General features: G+C 53.4%; 2 protein-coding genes across 9 annotated transcripts in view; one reads left to right on the plus strand and one right to left on the minus strand.

Annotated features, from left to right (window-relative positions):
* Window positions 1-219: 219 nt before the first annotated feature.
* On the minus strand, window positions 220-6,300 carry GID8 (GID complex subunit 8 homolog). Of its 2 annotated transcripts, none has more exons than XM_079784738.1 (5): window positions 6,126-6,300; window positions 3,608-3,737; window positions 2,475-2,671; window positions 1,970-2,167; window positions 220-1,003 (listed from the first exon to the last, which is right to left on the minus strand). In XM_079784738.1, exons 2-5 carry the CDS (start codon window positions 3,723-3,725, stop codon window positions 830-832), a joined length of 687 nt encoding a protein of 228 aa, XP_079640864.1. In that variant the 5' UTR covers window positions 3,726-3,737; window positions 6,126-6,300; the 3' UTR covers window positions 220-829. The 2 variants fall into 2 exon arrangements, with proteins under 2 accessions (XP_079640864.1, XP_079640865.1); XM_079784739.1 differs by lacking the exon at window positions 6,126-6,300 and adding an exon at window positions 5,514-6,113.
* Window positions 6,301-6,419: 119 nt separating this feature from the next.
* The window catches only part of DIDO1 (death inducer-obliterator 1), a 49,150-nt gene continuing 43,307 nt past the window's right edge, over window positions 6,420-12,262 (plus strand). For 5 of the 7 annotated variants that reach the window (XM_079785158.1, XM_079785161.1, XM_079785155.1 and 2 more), the window contains exon 1: window positions 10,543-11,232. The gene's annotated coding sequence lies outside the window, so the exon portion shown is untranslated. Of the gene's footprint in view, window positions 6,583-10,542; window positions 11,233-12,262 lie in introns of those variants that run through there. The other 2 variants (XM_079785156.1, XM_079785157.1) reach the window with 2 other exon arrangements.

Consider the following 12,262-nt stretch of genomic DNA (forward strand, 5'->3'; position numbering starts at 1 on the left):
CCTCACAGTGCTGGGCAAGTGGCCCTCCAGCTTCAGGACCAGACGAAAGCACTGCCATCACCAAGCCCCGAAAACAACAGGTTTGTTTGCGATGATGATTAAGACTTTTTAGAGGCATTTCGGTCATTCTTGAAATCAAAGCATAACTTTTATTTTCAATAGAACTGCCCAGAAGAGATGGTTTCTTAACCCACCAAAAAAGAGTCTCTGACCACAGACAGCACCAAAATATATATTTGAAAAATTAAAAAACACACAGCCCACCCCTCACACACACGTGTCCCCCAAAGCCACACAACCCAAAGCGAAGGGAAAACAAACCAAACTCGATGCCCTCACACACAAGAAGTCTTTGAGTTAGAGTTTACAAGTTTATATAGTCTCTGTGATGAAAAAAACAAAAGCCAGGCGAAAGGGCAACTTGTACGCGGAGACAGGAGAATGAAGAACGTGTGTCGTCTGCCCACAAGCTCTCAGAAAGCAGGACAATGACCAGTGCTTTCCGTAGACTCTGGGGGGCCTGGGGGGTCACTGGTGTCCATAACAGGACAGTGCAGTGGCCAGGGAACACTTCAGGAGTAGGACACCTCAAGCGCCAGGCGCCACCACCTTCAGGATGTGCCGCATGCGGTCGGCACCAGGCTTCTGAAGACAAGGTGTCATTCACTGCAAACTTTCCAGCGCTTAAAAGGGTCATTATTCCTTTGAAAAAAGTGCTGGGCTCCCCAAAAGTAAAGGGGGGACAAGAGTCTCTACTGCAGTAAAAATCTCCCAGTCAAGCTGGACATTCCAGCGAGTCCGTGATGACACAAGGGGTCCCCGCACAGGTCTACTTGGGCTCCTCGATGACGCCTTTGCTGAGATCTGTCATTTTGGGGTACTTTACTTTCTTCTGGTCCAGCTCATTCTGAGCCCAAAGGAGCAATTTCAGTAACTTGGCCAGTTTGGGTGTTGACTCCCGGTTCTCATAATCCAGGACAGCCTGGTTCACTTCGCTCCACACCTGAAAAAGACACGTCCAGGCAGCCAGAGAGTCTGTTACAGCACGCATTTTATCCATCTGCAGAGGCCCGTAACCACTGACACACATGTGAGGCCCTCTGCGTGACACACACACACATTCCTGCCCACAGGGAGCTCACAGTCCAGCTGGCAAATGTCACACCTGGCCTGGATGGCAGTTCAGTGCCATGAGCCAGGCTGGAGGAACTGCAAGAGGAAGGAGCAGGCAGGGGTGACAAGCTCCATCCTCAAAGCCTCAGGGAGCCTGCTGTGGCCTGAAGGACAGTGGAGGGCCATGGGAGGACAGGCAGCTGTACTTAGGGAAACGACTGACGTCACGTTGGCTGGAATACAGAACCAGCAGTGAGGACAGGAAGCTTCAGAAACAAGTCTGGGATTTTAAACAAAAAATACTTAGGACACCTATTTCTAAGAGGCTCCAAACACACAGGAGGAAGGCTAAGGTAAATGAGAAAAATCGGCAGAGGCTTGGATACAGCTGAGCCTTGAACACCACCATACGTGGATTTTTCAATAAGCACAGTTGGCCCTCCATACCCAAAGGTGGGTTGCACCTCCACCATTGGGATCTGTGGATGTGAGGGGCAGCTGCATGCATTGTCACATGTTTTTATACAAAGGACTTGGACCTCCACAGATTCTGGTACCCACTGGGGGTGGGGGTGGGGGGTGGGGAGGGGTGCGTCCTAAAACTAACCCCCCGTAGTTACGGAGGAACGACTGTAAATAGTTAGGTTCCAGGGGAGTCAAAGTCATACATGTGCCCAGAAACCCCACACTGTGCAGGGTCACTGTGCTGTTGGGTAAGGTGACAGCATGCTGCGCCTAGCTGCACACAATGAAGAACAGAACACCAGGAAGAACGGGTGCTATCATACCAGGGTCACACACCCGACATGATGTGTCCCTCACTCTGCACGGGAGTTACCCCACGAGGGTTCTTTACCTTCTGCCTCTGCATCATATTCAGAAGATCTCCAAAGGGCGAGTCCTCGGGATTATCAAAGGCCAGCAGGGCCAGCGTGCGCTCCATCTCCGTCAGGCACTCCCTGCTCTCCTCCCCCTGCTCTGCCAGCTGCGTCTGCGCGAACTCCAGTGCCGCCTCAGTCTCCCGCTGGCGGATCAGCTCGATCAGGTGCTGTTGCTAGTCAGGGGCCAAGGCGCACAGACTTACACACCACACCTGGGCCAGCAGCCCCCCGCGGCACCAGGCTACTCTCTAGTCAAAAGGACAACTTAAAGGACACTTTTCTAGCACCTCTGAGTTATTAAACTTGCGTTTTAACAGCAAGAAACCACTTCTGAAATACGTAACACAACAGCTAACTCAAGCCCCTTCCCCACGTAAATTAAACGATATTCTATTAACACAGATTCACCCGACACTTCTGAATCATCACAAGTCACCTCTCAGGGATCCACAGAGCAGACAACTCTCAACCAAAACTCACCTGCAGGTGGAAGTAAAGGTAGCGGTTGGTGTCCAGCAGTTCTGGATGGAGGCTGTTGATCAAGGCGATTGCCTCCTGAATCTGTCCCTTTAGGATCATCTCACGGATTTTGATCCGTTCGTCAAGGGTTTCTAGATCCACACTAGGCTCAATCCCGGACTCCATTCGAAACTTCTCTGCAGCTTCCTTAAAACCCTCTGGAAATGAAAACTGGCCTCACTGCTCAGAAAGTCAGCAAGATATTAAACGCAAAGCCTCTTCATTGCTGTCTGCCCAATCGTCTCGAGTAAATCACCCTCACATGAACTGTACTTCCTCAGGGACTGGGTGTTAATATCTTTGTGAATTCCTGGTTATGCCTTGATATACAGAAAGTGGAGCCAGACATATTGGCGTGGGCTCCCTGAAGGAGGCTGCAACCTCAGATCCAGTTGCAGAGCAGCTGTAGGTATGGTCCAGGTGAGGCAATACTTCACAGCCTCAAGGATCAGGCCACTCCCTCCTCTCCACTGAGTCCACAGTCCCCCGCCCCCTCAACCCCGAAGCAGCCTGTTTGCCCTTCTCTACATACACACACACAGCCACAAGCTCACATTGCCTCCTCACCTGTCAAAAAATCTCAGCAGAGGCTGGTGGGGAAGGGGTCCTCAGAACTACCAGGAAGGAGACTCATCCCTGTGGAAATGTCTGGGCTTCCTACCAAACGCAGAACCGCCATTTCCTTCCACTATCACGGAGTACTGCGTGTCCACTACAGACCACCTGTTTCCCTCATAGGTTCTGCCCTCCCTATCTCCTTTGAGCTGAGCACCTTCTAGAAACGATGCAATATAATTTACCAGACTGGCCAGGGGAGATTACTCGGGCTTTAAATGTACTTTAGAACATTCTTAATGATCTTAATTAACTACAAAAATGTAAAAAGCCAAAGAAATTGATTTTTGCCTCAGGTACGATCATTTCAGACACAGGAATAATGACCTCCTAGCCAAGCGAGGATATCTTTAACACGATAATATACAAATCTGTATGTTCACACTGGGTATATAATGCCAGAACAGACCTAACTGCACACGGAACTTTGGTAGTACACAGAAGAGAGCATCTGCAGCATCCTGATCGCAGGCTGTTACCTGTGACTAGGTAGTTCATGATGAGGCGATTCATGTCTGCTCGCTGCACGTGTAAGTTATTGAGTTTTTCCATCCACTCATCTTTCGTGATTTCATCAGGTTTTTCTGTGTAACTCATTCTGCTTTATTTCTACAGGGAAAAAATATTTTAGGAATTGGTGAAGAATTCTCTAACAATTGTGATCATTTCAGAAATAAACACAGTGACACAGTAAGAAGCAATAGAGTGGGAAGATACTTTAAATCTGGAGAATAGCACATGCAAAGGGCCAGCGACCCCAGCACAGGGTTAGGGACCAGGAAGAAGACTTGGTGTTCATAAGGTAGAATGAATGCAAGAAAGAGCCAGGGATCAAAGAACCAAGAGGTCATCTGAGGTGGGACTGAGCGAGGCTGAGGAGGGAGTTTAGATAAAGTCTCTCCAAAGTGCAAAGGGCAGCTGCCAGAGGTATGACCCAAAGAATTACATATTATGACACACATACTCAAGAGGAACTGGTAATCGACCACCAGACCAACAAAAACTAAGAAGTGAGGCCACCAGCATCACAAAGACCCAGAGTTACCTCGAGCTCTCACTGCGCCAGAGCAGGCTGCACTGTGAGAATCCGCAGCCTCAGGAGGCCACACACAAGTGCTCCCACAGCCCCAAGCTGCTACTCCCGCCAGACCAGACCTCAAGAACTCACCACCTTCACCAGACACACAAGCCACACACAGAAACACTGTTCCAGATGACAGGAACACGGAAGCCATGCGCCAGACGTCCATCCAACAGCAGCATGGACCACAACCCCAGGCTCCAAACCCTTGGGCGGGTGTGTGACAATCCAGAACTTTTCAGACCACACAAAACCTACGTGACAGTCTACACTATATGGCATGGCGCCCTCTTGGGTTTGGGGCAGCACCCCATTATCAAATATCATCTCTTCTGTGAAATGGGTATTAGTGCTGAGGGGAATATAGGCCATTCAACAGCTTCCACCATCCAATAGGTTAAAAACAAAAGCAAACACTTGGTTTTCAGAGCTATTTGGATTTAGGTTGCTGAGACGGGATTGCTGAGACGGGATCGACTGCTCTCACATGGCAGAAGTTACTAAGGGGGTTAAAATAAATGAAGACAGCTACGTGAACTGCTCTTAGAAACCAGCTGATGAATATAGCAAGTTGCAGCAGAGGCCCAAGTGTGGCAGACAGCTTAGTAAAGAACAAAAACAAGGCAAACTGCATAACATGTGCTTTAGCAGTAAATACACGTGAAATGGGAAACTCAGGAGGTGCAACCAGGAAGGAGGGGTGGACAGGTGCTGGCCCTGGGAGAACCACCTGGGCTTCTGAGGTGGCGGTGCTGCTGACATACCCATTAGGAATACTGATTTCTCGTCGCTGACATACCTGTCAGGAACACCGCTTTATAGATAGCAAGCACATGCTCAATGCTTCAATACATTTTTTAAAAATTACAAGATAGCAAATGCAGAGTGGTGAGAGTTGAGCAGGAAGACCAGTAAGGAGCCACCCAAACAAGAGGGACCCGGGGCAGATGTGCTGGGGACACCCGTGGGCCTTGCTGCTGGACTGAACGAGGTAGGATAAGAGGACGACTGGAAGACTGAAGCTGAGCCCTCCAAGGATGGGGCCACAGTGAGGAGACAGGGCTGGGACAGGAACAGGTTTGGGGAGCAAGCCCGGTTTGGGCTGCCTGTCAGACATGCAGCTAGGCAACTCCAGCAGGCACCTGGATTACAGGTCCTGAGCTCAGCGCTGGAACATGAATTAGGGAAACATTCGCCAGAAAGTAGGGACAGCCAGATCACCCAGGGAGACAGTGTGGGGAGAGAAGCAAAGGGACACAAGGCAAAGTCTTGGCTCGTGGGAGATGCCAACACTCAGAGAGCACCTGAGACAAAACCGAGAGACGCTGTTCTTCAAACACCATCCCTCGCGGACGCGGCCAACTGCGTAACTCAGACCAAACTCTCATTCCCACACGGTACAGACACCTGTCTCTCAGTTCTCAGGGGGCAACCACACCGACTGTACCGCTCCCGGACGGCGAGGGAGACTTCCGAAAGCGACCCCTTCGGAGAAGTCAGCTAAACTCCAGCAGACACAACTAAACAGTCCAGCTCCGACGGGGGGCACTTGCCCCCCAAGCAGCAGTGTCCGTTCTCGCCGGTTCGGTGTCTGCAGGAAGCAGTTGTTATAAAAATCGATCTCCAGTGCCGTGTCTCAGTATTCTGGTTCCGAACGCCAAGCCGCCCCGGCGGTATTCTCTCGGTAGGACCACAGTGCCGGGCAGCTTCGGCCGGAGCAACGGGCAGTTTGACTTGCAAATCCAGGGGGCGACGCCGCCGCCGCCCGAGAACAAGCCGCGACCTGACACCTGCTCGGACCTGGGACCCCTGAAGACACCGCGCAGGTCCGACCCCCTCTCCAGCCCCCTTTTGGCCCCGCCGTGCTCGGCGGGAACGCTCGGCCCGACCGCCGGGGCCCACCATGGCCATCTTACCGTGTGGATCCCGCCTCCCGCGCTGCGCAGTTTCCGCGGCCGCTCTGGGGGCCGGGCCGGGCGGGGAGGGGCGGCGGCGAGGGGCAGGGGGAGGCGGAGGCGGGGGCCGCGACAGAGGCGGGGCGGGAACGCGAGAGCAGACGCACCGGCAGCCGTCCCGACCTCAGCCTCTTCCCGCGAGATCGCGAGATCGCGAGCCGGCAGCCAATCAACTGCTCCGGCGACAGGGCGCGGCGCGGCGGCTGCCCGGAAGTGTTGAACTACAGCTTCCGTCCTTGCGCTGAACGCTCTAATCGGCGCCCTAGCTCTACGGGTTGGCGCGAGAGTCAAAAGGCGTCGTCCGCCTCGGGGCAAAATGGCCGCTGTGCAGGCGTCGCTGTGGGAGTACTTCGCGCGAGGAATGCTGCCGCTAGACTGAGTCCGAGGCGAAGGTGCCAGTGTCCCTTCCGTCGTTTGTGTGAGCCCGGAGGGCACGGGACGGGGGGGCACAGGCGCCGGGGCCCCGCGCCGCCCCGAGTTGAGGTTCCTCCCGACCGGCCGCACAGGCCCGGGAGGAGCCGCCCGAGCGCGGCCAGCAGGAGCTCCCCGTTCCGTTGTGGGGCGGCCCGGGTTCCCGGCCGTGTCGGGAACGCGCACCAACTCCAGATGCGTCAGCTCCCGCCGGCCCGGGCGGGCGGGCGCGGCGGCGACGGCGGGGTCCCGAGCGGCGCGGCGCGCACCTGGGGGACGCGGAGGCGCACGGACACCTTGGCCGGGGTTTGCAGGTCGCATCCCGTCTGCTCTAGAAGAATGCAGGCTCCGAGCAGGGCCGGTTTCCCCGTCGCAGGAGAGGGAGGTGGAGCGATTTCGAGCGCTTCGGGAAGGCAGCGGAGGGCAGCCCCGTCCGCGGCCCTTTGAAACCCGAGGGAGCATTTTATTAATAGGTGGTTCTGTCCATGCTTAGCTGAACCAAGACCCCGGGGGGCAGGTTAAATGGGGGGGGGGGTGTGATCTGGTTACCCTCCCACTGTATCTTCACCTGCATGTATTTCCTGTTACGGATGGTGCCATTAAGTCCCAAGGCACTGGTTATGTCATAAGTTTCTTTGCAAGGGTAAAAGCAACAGTAATATTTTAATGTTGAACTCCTGCTGATGTTGTAACGTACACTGTGTGCAGCATAGTGCCACCTAGAACAAATGGGGCGGCCTGGGGATTGGACGGGCAGCCCTGCTGCAGACCCGCAGGGGCCCAGGCGGCACCCCTGGGTGGCTCGAGTTGACTGTGCCCCTCAGACCTGACTGGTCGAGAGTTCGAAATACGAAGATTGTTTTAGGAGTTGACCCGTTTTTTTAAATTTAAATTATATATATCATCAATACACACGTATATATACATAAATGCACGCAATATATATGTTCACGGCCACATCTGTATATGCTTTAAGGGTTGTTTTTGCATGGCCCAGATGTTGTAATCGGATGTTTGGCCAGAGGTGGCGCCACTGAATGAAGATGAGACATTTTTCAGTTAATGTCCACATTTTCCTTTTTTTAAAAACACTTGCAAAATTTTGGCTTTTTTGACTTTGAAATCATCTTACCTTCATGCTTTGAGTACTTACTTTGTATTGGAGGGAGAGGAATTTTGTGTCTGACAGGCTCCCAGGATTTCTCATTCCTCTGCACACCCACAAAAGGCAGTGGCTGACCTTCCACCTTTATAGACAGAGTTGGGCGCTCTTGTTTTTCCTTGGGTTTCTACATTTTGGAAGCAGTTGGTTCAGTTCGGAACGCAAAAATCTGCTATGGAAGGATGATTTATGGATATTGATTTTTTTGAAATGCAGAATGAGAACCTTTAGGGTATACTTTCACAATCCCTAAGAGCTCAGCCTCTGTTGTTGTTCTTGGTGTTTCCGCCAGAGACACCTTTCTTGTTTTCACCGTTTTGTTTTAGTGAGCCAGCAAAAAAAAAAAGGCAACCAGTTTTGGGGCTCGGAGTCTAAACCACCTGCAGCCACGCTAAGAAGGAAAGACAGACACACCCATCTGTCCGGGGTTTTGCTACCAGTTTTATACATTAGATTAGGTGAGAGAGATGTAAGCCTCTGATAGGATTTACATTAGCTTTGAACAGCAGGGGTGGGGAAGGCGGATGGGCTAGTTCTGGGTGGGCCTTCTGGGATTAGCTGTCGCTGCTGAAGGGGAGATTCATGTGCTAATCAGAAGGGGAGGCTCCTGGGGTTTGAGGTGGCTGGCTATTCTCTCTTGGATAATCACGAAATAGCCACCTGGAAATTAATTTTCAATTCTGACAGGTATGTAAGCAGACTTTTGTTAGAGCCGGCTTTATATACACTGAAAGTGGTGAAAATCAGGTTTTTAAAAAATAAAGTGATTGAAGCTTTTGTTAGCTATAAAAAATTACTAGATTTATCTGTTCCTAGGAATTTATATTCTAGCCACAGGGAATGGTGGGTGTAACCTTTTCATTCACGTATTTTAATTCCACAAATGATTAAGAGCACAGCCTCTGGGTTATCAGGCACCCTGGGGCCCTGGAGTAGGGTGGGTGGGCTTATTGCCCCTTCCCTTCCCCTGGTCCAGCCTGGGGCAGCCGAGGAAACACGAGTGCCACTGAAATGTGCCACTGCTTTCGCTCCAGTGAGCCTCTGGCCAGGGTGTGTGTGAGGTCCGAGCCTTTCAGCCCCTGACCCCTGAGTCAAAGGGCACTGGCAGGCTTTCCCCAACTGCTAGTGGAGGCTAGGGAGGCCCAGCGAAGGGGCGCAAGGGGTCTGACCTTGGCCTTTCCCACCCGCTCAGGATGTTGCTGGGCTGCTCCAAGTCTATGAATTCCAAGTGAGAGTAATAATAAAACTATTTGTTGCTGCCTCGCTAGTTTTGAATTGTCCTTGGAAAGGGGCAGAACCTCAGAGGGGGGATTGGGGCTCTCAAGGTTGCACTTGATCCCGACGGTGTTCTGCTTTAGGGTTTTCATTTGAGACCAGGACCCTGCTTTCCAATGGGCTTTAATTCAGGGTGAGAAGAGACTGAAAGCCAGGAAGCAGTTTGTTGAGGGACTGATGAATCCCAGATCTTTTCTGCTTTGATAGATTTCCATGAGGTGTGGAGGTAGCAGGACCGTATTGGTAATGCACTAATCATATTTTTCCACAAAGACTCAAACCCCATTGAGGCATGGAAGCCTGTTACGTTTCCTACCCCTTCTGGCCCTCTGAGCCACTCCTCTTGCCAGTCCACAGGACTTGGGGTTTTTGTTATGCATTGGGATTATCTAAGGAAGAATTTGAGACACTGGAGACCACTTTTAAATTTAGGTTATTAAAGTAATTTTGTTAGGAGGAAGTATTCCTTAGTTGGTAGAGTTCAACTAAAAAATACCCAATCTATATTCCAGAAATGCCCCTTTCACAGTGAGAAGCAGCTCCCTTGAGGTGCAACAAGTGGGCTGGAATTACCTGAAGAGGTCCGAGGGGGAGAGCCTGACTCCTCCCACTGGGGCGGCGCCCTCAGCCCCAGCCCCAGTCAGCCTGCTGGGAGAGGTCTAAAGGCACAGGCCCAGGGCTGTGAGGGTCATCTCTAACTGCAGTGGGGCTTCCCGCTGTCCCCTTGGTCTCCCGTTCTGAAGCTTCCTCAGGCTTCCTGGTCCGCTCTCAGCCCTGTCCTTAAGTGCCCTTCACCCCTCCAAGTACCTGGCCTTATACTGTACCCCAAAGTTAAAATCTCAACTTGCAGAAAAACATTGCTGCTGGGTTTTGTTTTGTGTGTGTATTTATTTATTTTTTCATTTAAGGATCCTCAACTAAAGAGGCTGGGCAGGCGGGGTTCCCCCATTCTAACTCCCATTTAGGGGCCCTTTGTAGTGACGCTCCTGTGATCTTCCCCAGTGCCCCAGCAGGCTAGCCCCATTTTACAGACAACTTGCCCAAGATCAATCACCATGCTTGTTCAAGCCAGTTTACACTCGATCTGTTTGGCCTCTAACCCTCCCACTACACCTACCTGGGGGCAAACCTGAAGACACAAGATGGAAGAGTATAGAGCCCATCCCTGCAAGATTCCATGAAGGTGGGCCTAACAGAATCACACAAGCAGAAACTAGCTGCATTGTGTTCCTTTGAAGAAAACTGGCTTTGTGATCCTTAGAGATGTCTGTTAAAAAGCACTCCTTATTAAAAAAAAAAAAAAAAAAAAAAAAAGCACTCCTGCTCCAGGCTCCGGTTCTCGTGCACATGCAAGCATCGGGGAGACCCTGTAGTGTCAGGTGCCGCTTTACTGCACACAGCGCCTTTCCACTCTTGCCTAGGGGTTCCCGCTTCCAAGGAACTTGGAAGTGGGGCTGTAGGGGCAAGTGATGGGAACAGAGGTCAAGAAGTTACTGCCCTTGGAGCAAATGTCCAGTGTCCACGGTGTCCCAAGGCAGCAGGAGTTGCTCTCTGAGGTCGACTGAGTATTTGGGGACAGGCAGGTGCTGGGGTGCACTAGTCAGCACTAAGGGAAGAAAATCCATGTGGAGGGTTGCGCATTGGCCAGAGCCCTTTCCCTTTCTGCACAGTAACTGTCTCACCTTTCCCTCCAACCCTATGGACAGGTGTGCCAGGTTGCTTGTTTGCGTGCGTGCGTGGGCGGCTCGCTGTTCTCCTTGGCCCCCTGGGCTGTAATCCGGAGAAACTGAAAACGCAGGCTGGTGGGAAATGGGCCCTGCGCCTTGCTCTTTGGCCCTCAGGAGCCCGCCAACAGGAACCGGGCCACTGTACGCTCCCTGGAGATGGGGGCGTCTACCGTGGTCTCGCAGCCTGGGATTCCCGCCCTACCCCCACCCCCACCACCGCTTTCGCCCTTGGGCTCAAGGCGCAGGGCGCATGCGCGCGATATGGAGCCTGTACCTGGCCTTCTTTCGTTTGCCGCACGGGGGCGCCGCTCAGGGTGCGGGTATCCTCTCTAGCTCCACGGCGTCTCGGTGGCTGGCGTCTACCCGGCGCTAGGAGCGGCGGGTGGGCGCTCTAGCCCCCACATCTCGTTGGCTGGCGCTGACCCCGCCCGCCTGCTCGTTCCGGGGCTCTCGGAGGAAATGGCTGCGAGATCCTAGAGGCCTGGGAGCGGAGGTGAGTGGCGTTCGGGCAGCGGGCGGAGGAGCTGGCCGCCGCGGGGCCATGCTCTGGGGAGGTCGGGAGTGCGGCGGCGTTAGAGCCCGGCCCTCCCAGAGCTGCGGCGTTCGCGCCGGGCCTGCTCCCGCCGGAGAGGGAAGATGGCGGCGGCGGGGGAGGGGCGGGGGCCTGGGGTGGCCCGCGAGCTGAGGGAGCCGGGTCCGGTCCCGGCGGGAGCGTACTGAAAGGGGAGAGAGCGAACGCTGCCCTGGGACCCTGGCAAGTTCCCGGTGCGGCAAGCTGACACGTAGGACGCCTGTTTCCAGTGGTCGTGGAGCTGGTGGGGTTGAGTTGTTTGTGTTTCAACCAGACGTCTCGGGGGGCGAAGTTTCGCTCCAGAGCCTGTTCCGGGGTACGTTCTGTTGGCTTGCGTGTAACCGGCTGGTTTTGACGAGCACCGACCCTAGCGAGGGTGACGCCGCGACGGCGCGGTGTGTGGTACACAGAGACCAGTTCGCTTTCTCAGCGTCCGCGCCCCGGCGGGAAGCGGCGGTGTTCAGTTTTTCTTGTCAGCTGGGTGTCTGTGGCCACACTTGTGTCGCGGTGTTCCGTCCGGACTTTGGCCTCTGGTGCTCAGATCCGTTTGCTTTCTCCTCGGTCCCCGCGCGCACTGCTCCCGGCCAGGCCTAGAGACAGGAAGTCAGTCAGCGTTTCTGCTTTGGAGCTGGCACCTCGTTATGGGAGCTTGGAAGGGCGGCTTTAGGTGACAGCAGCGCGGTGACAAGCTGTTGAAGGAACTCTTCTTGCCTGGACCGTCGGTAACAATGTCCTTGTCGTTTGCACGCTGATGGAATGAGATTTGAGCCTCGTGTGCTAAGGGGCATATATTGTAGGAGGAGAAAGGAGGTTTTAGGATCTTTTCAGTGTATTCGCATAACTTGTATCTGTAAGTTGGTACCGGGGGAAGCTGAGCCTCCGATTAGTAGTGATAATGTTGCAGTGTAGTTACTATGCTTCAATAACGGCTTGCAGTGGGCACGAGTGCCAG

Source organism: Cnephaeus nilssonii, assembly GCF_951640355.1.
Source record: "Cnephaeus nilssonii genome assembly, chromosome: 11".
Taxonomy (NCBI): Eukaryota; Metazoa; Chordata; class Mammalia; order Chiroptera; family Vespertilionidae; genus Cnephaeus; species Cnephaeus nilssonii.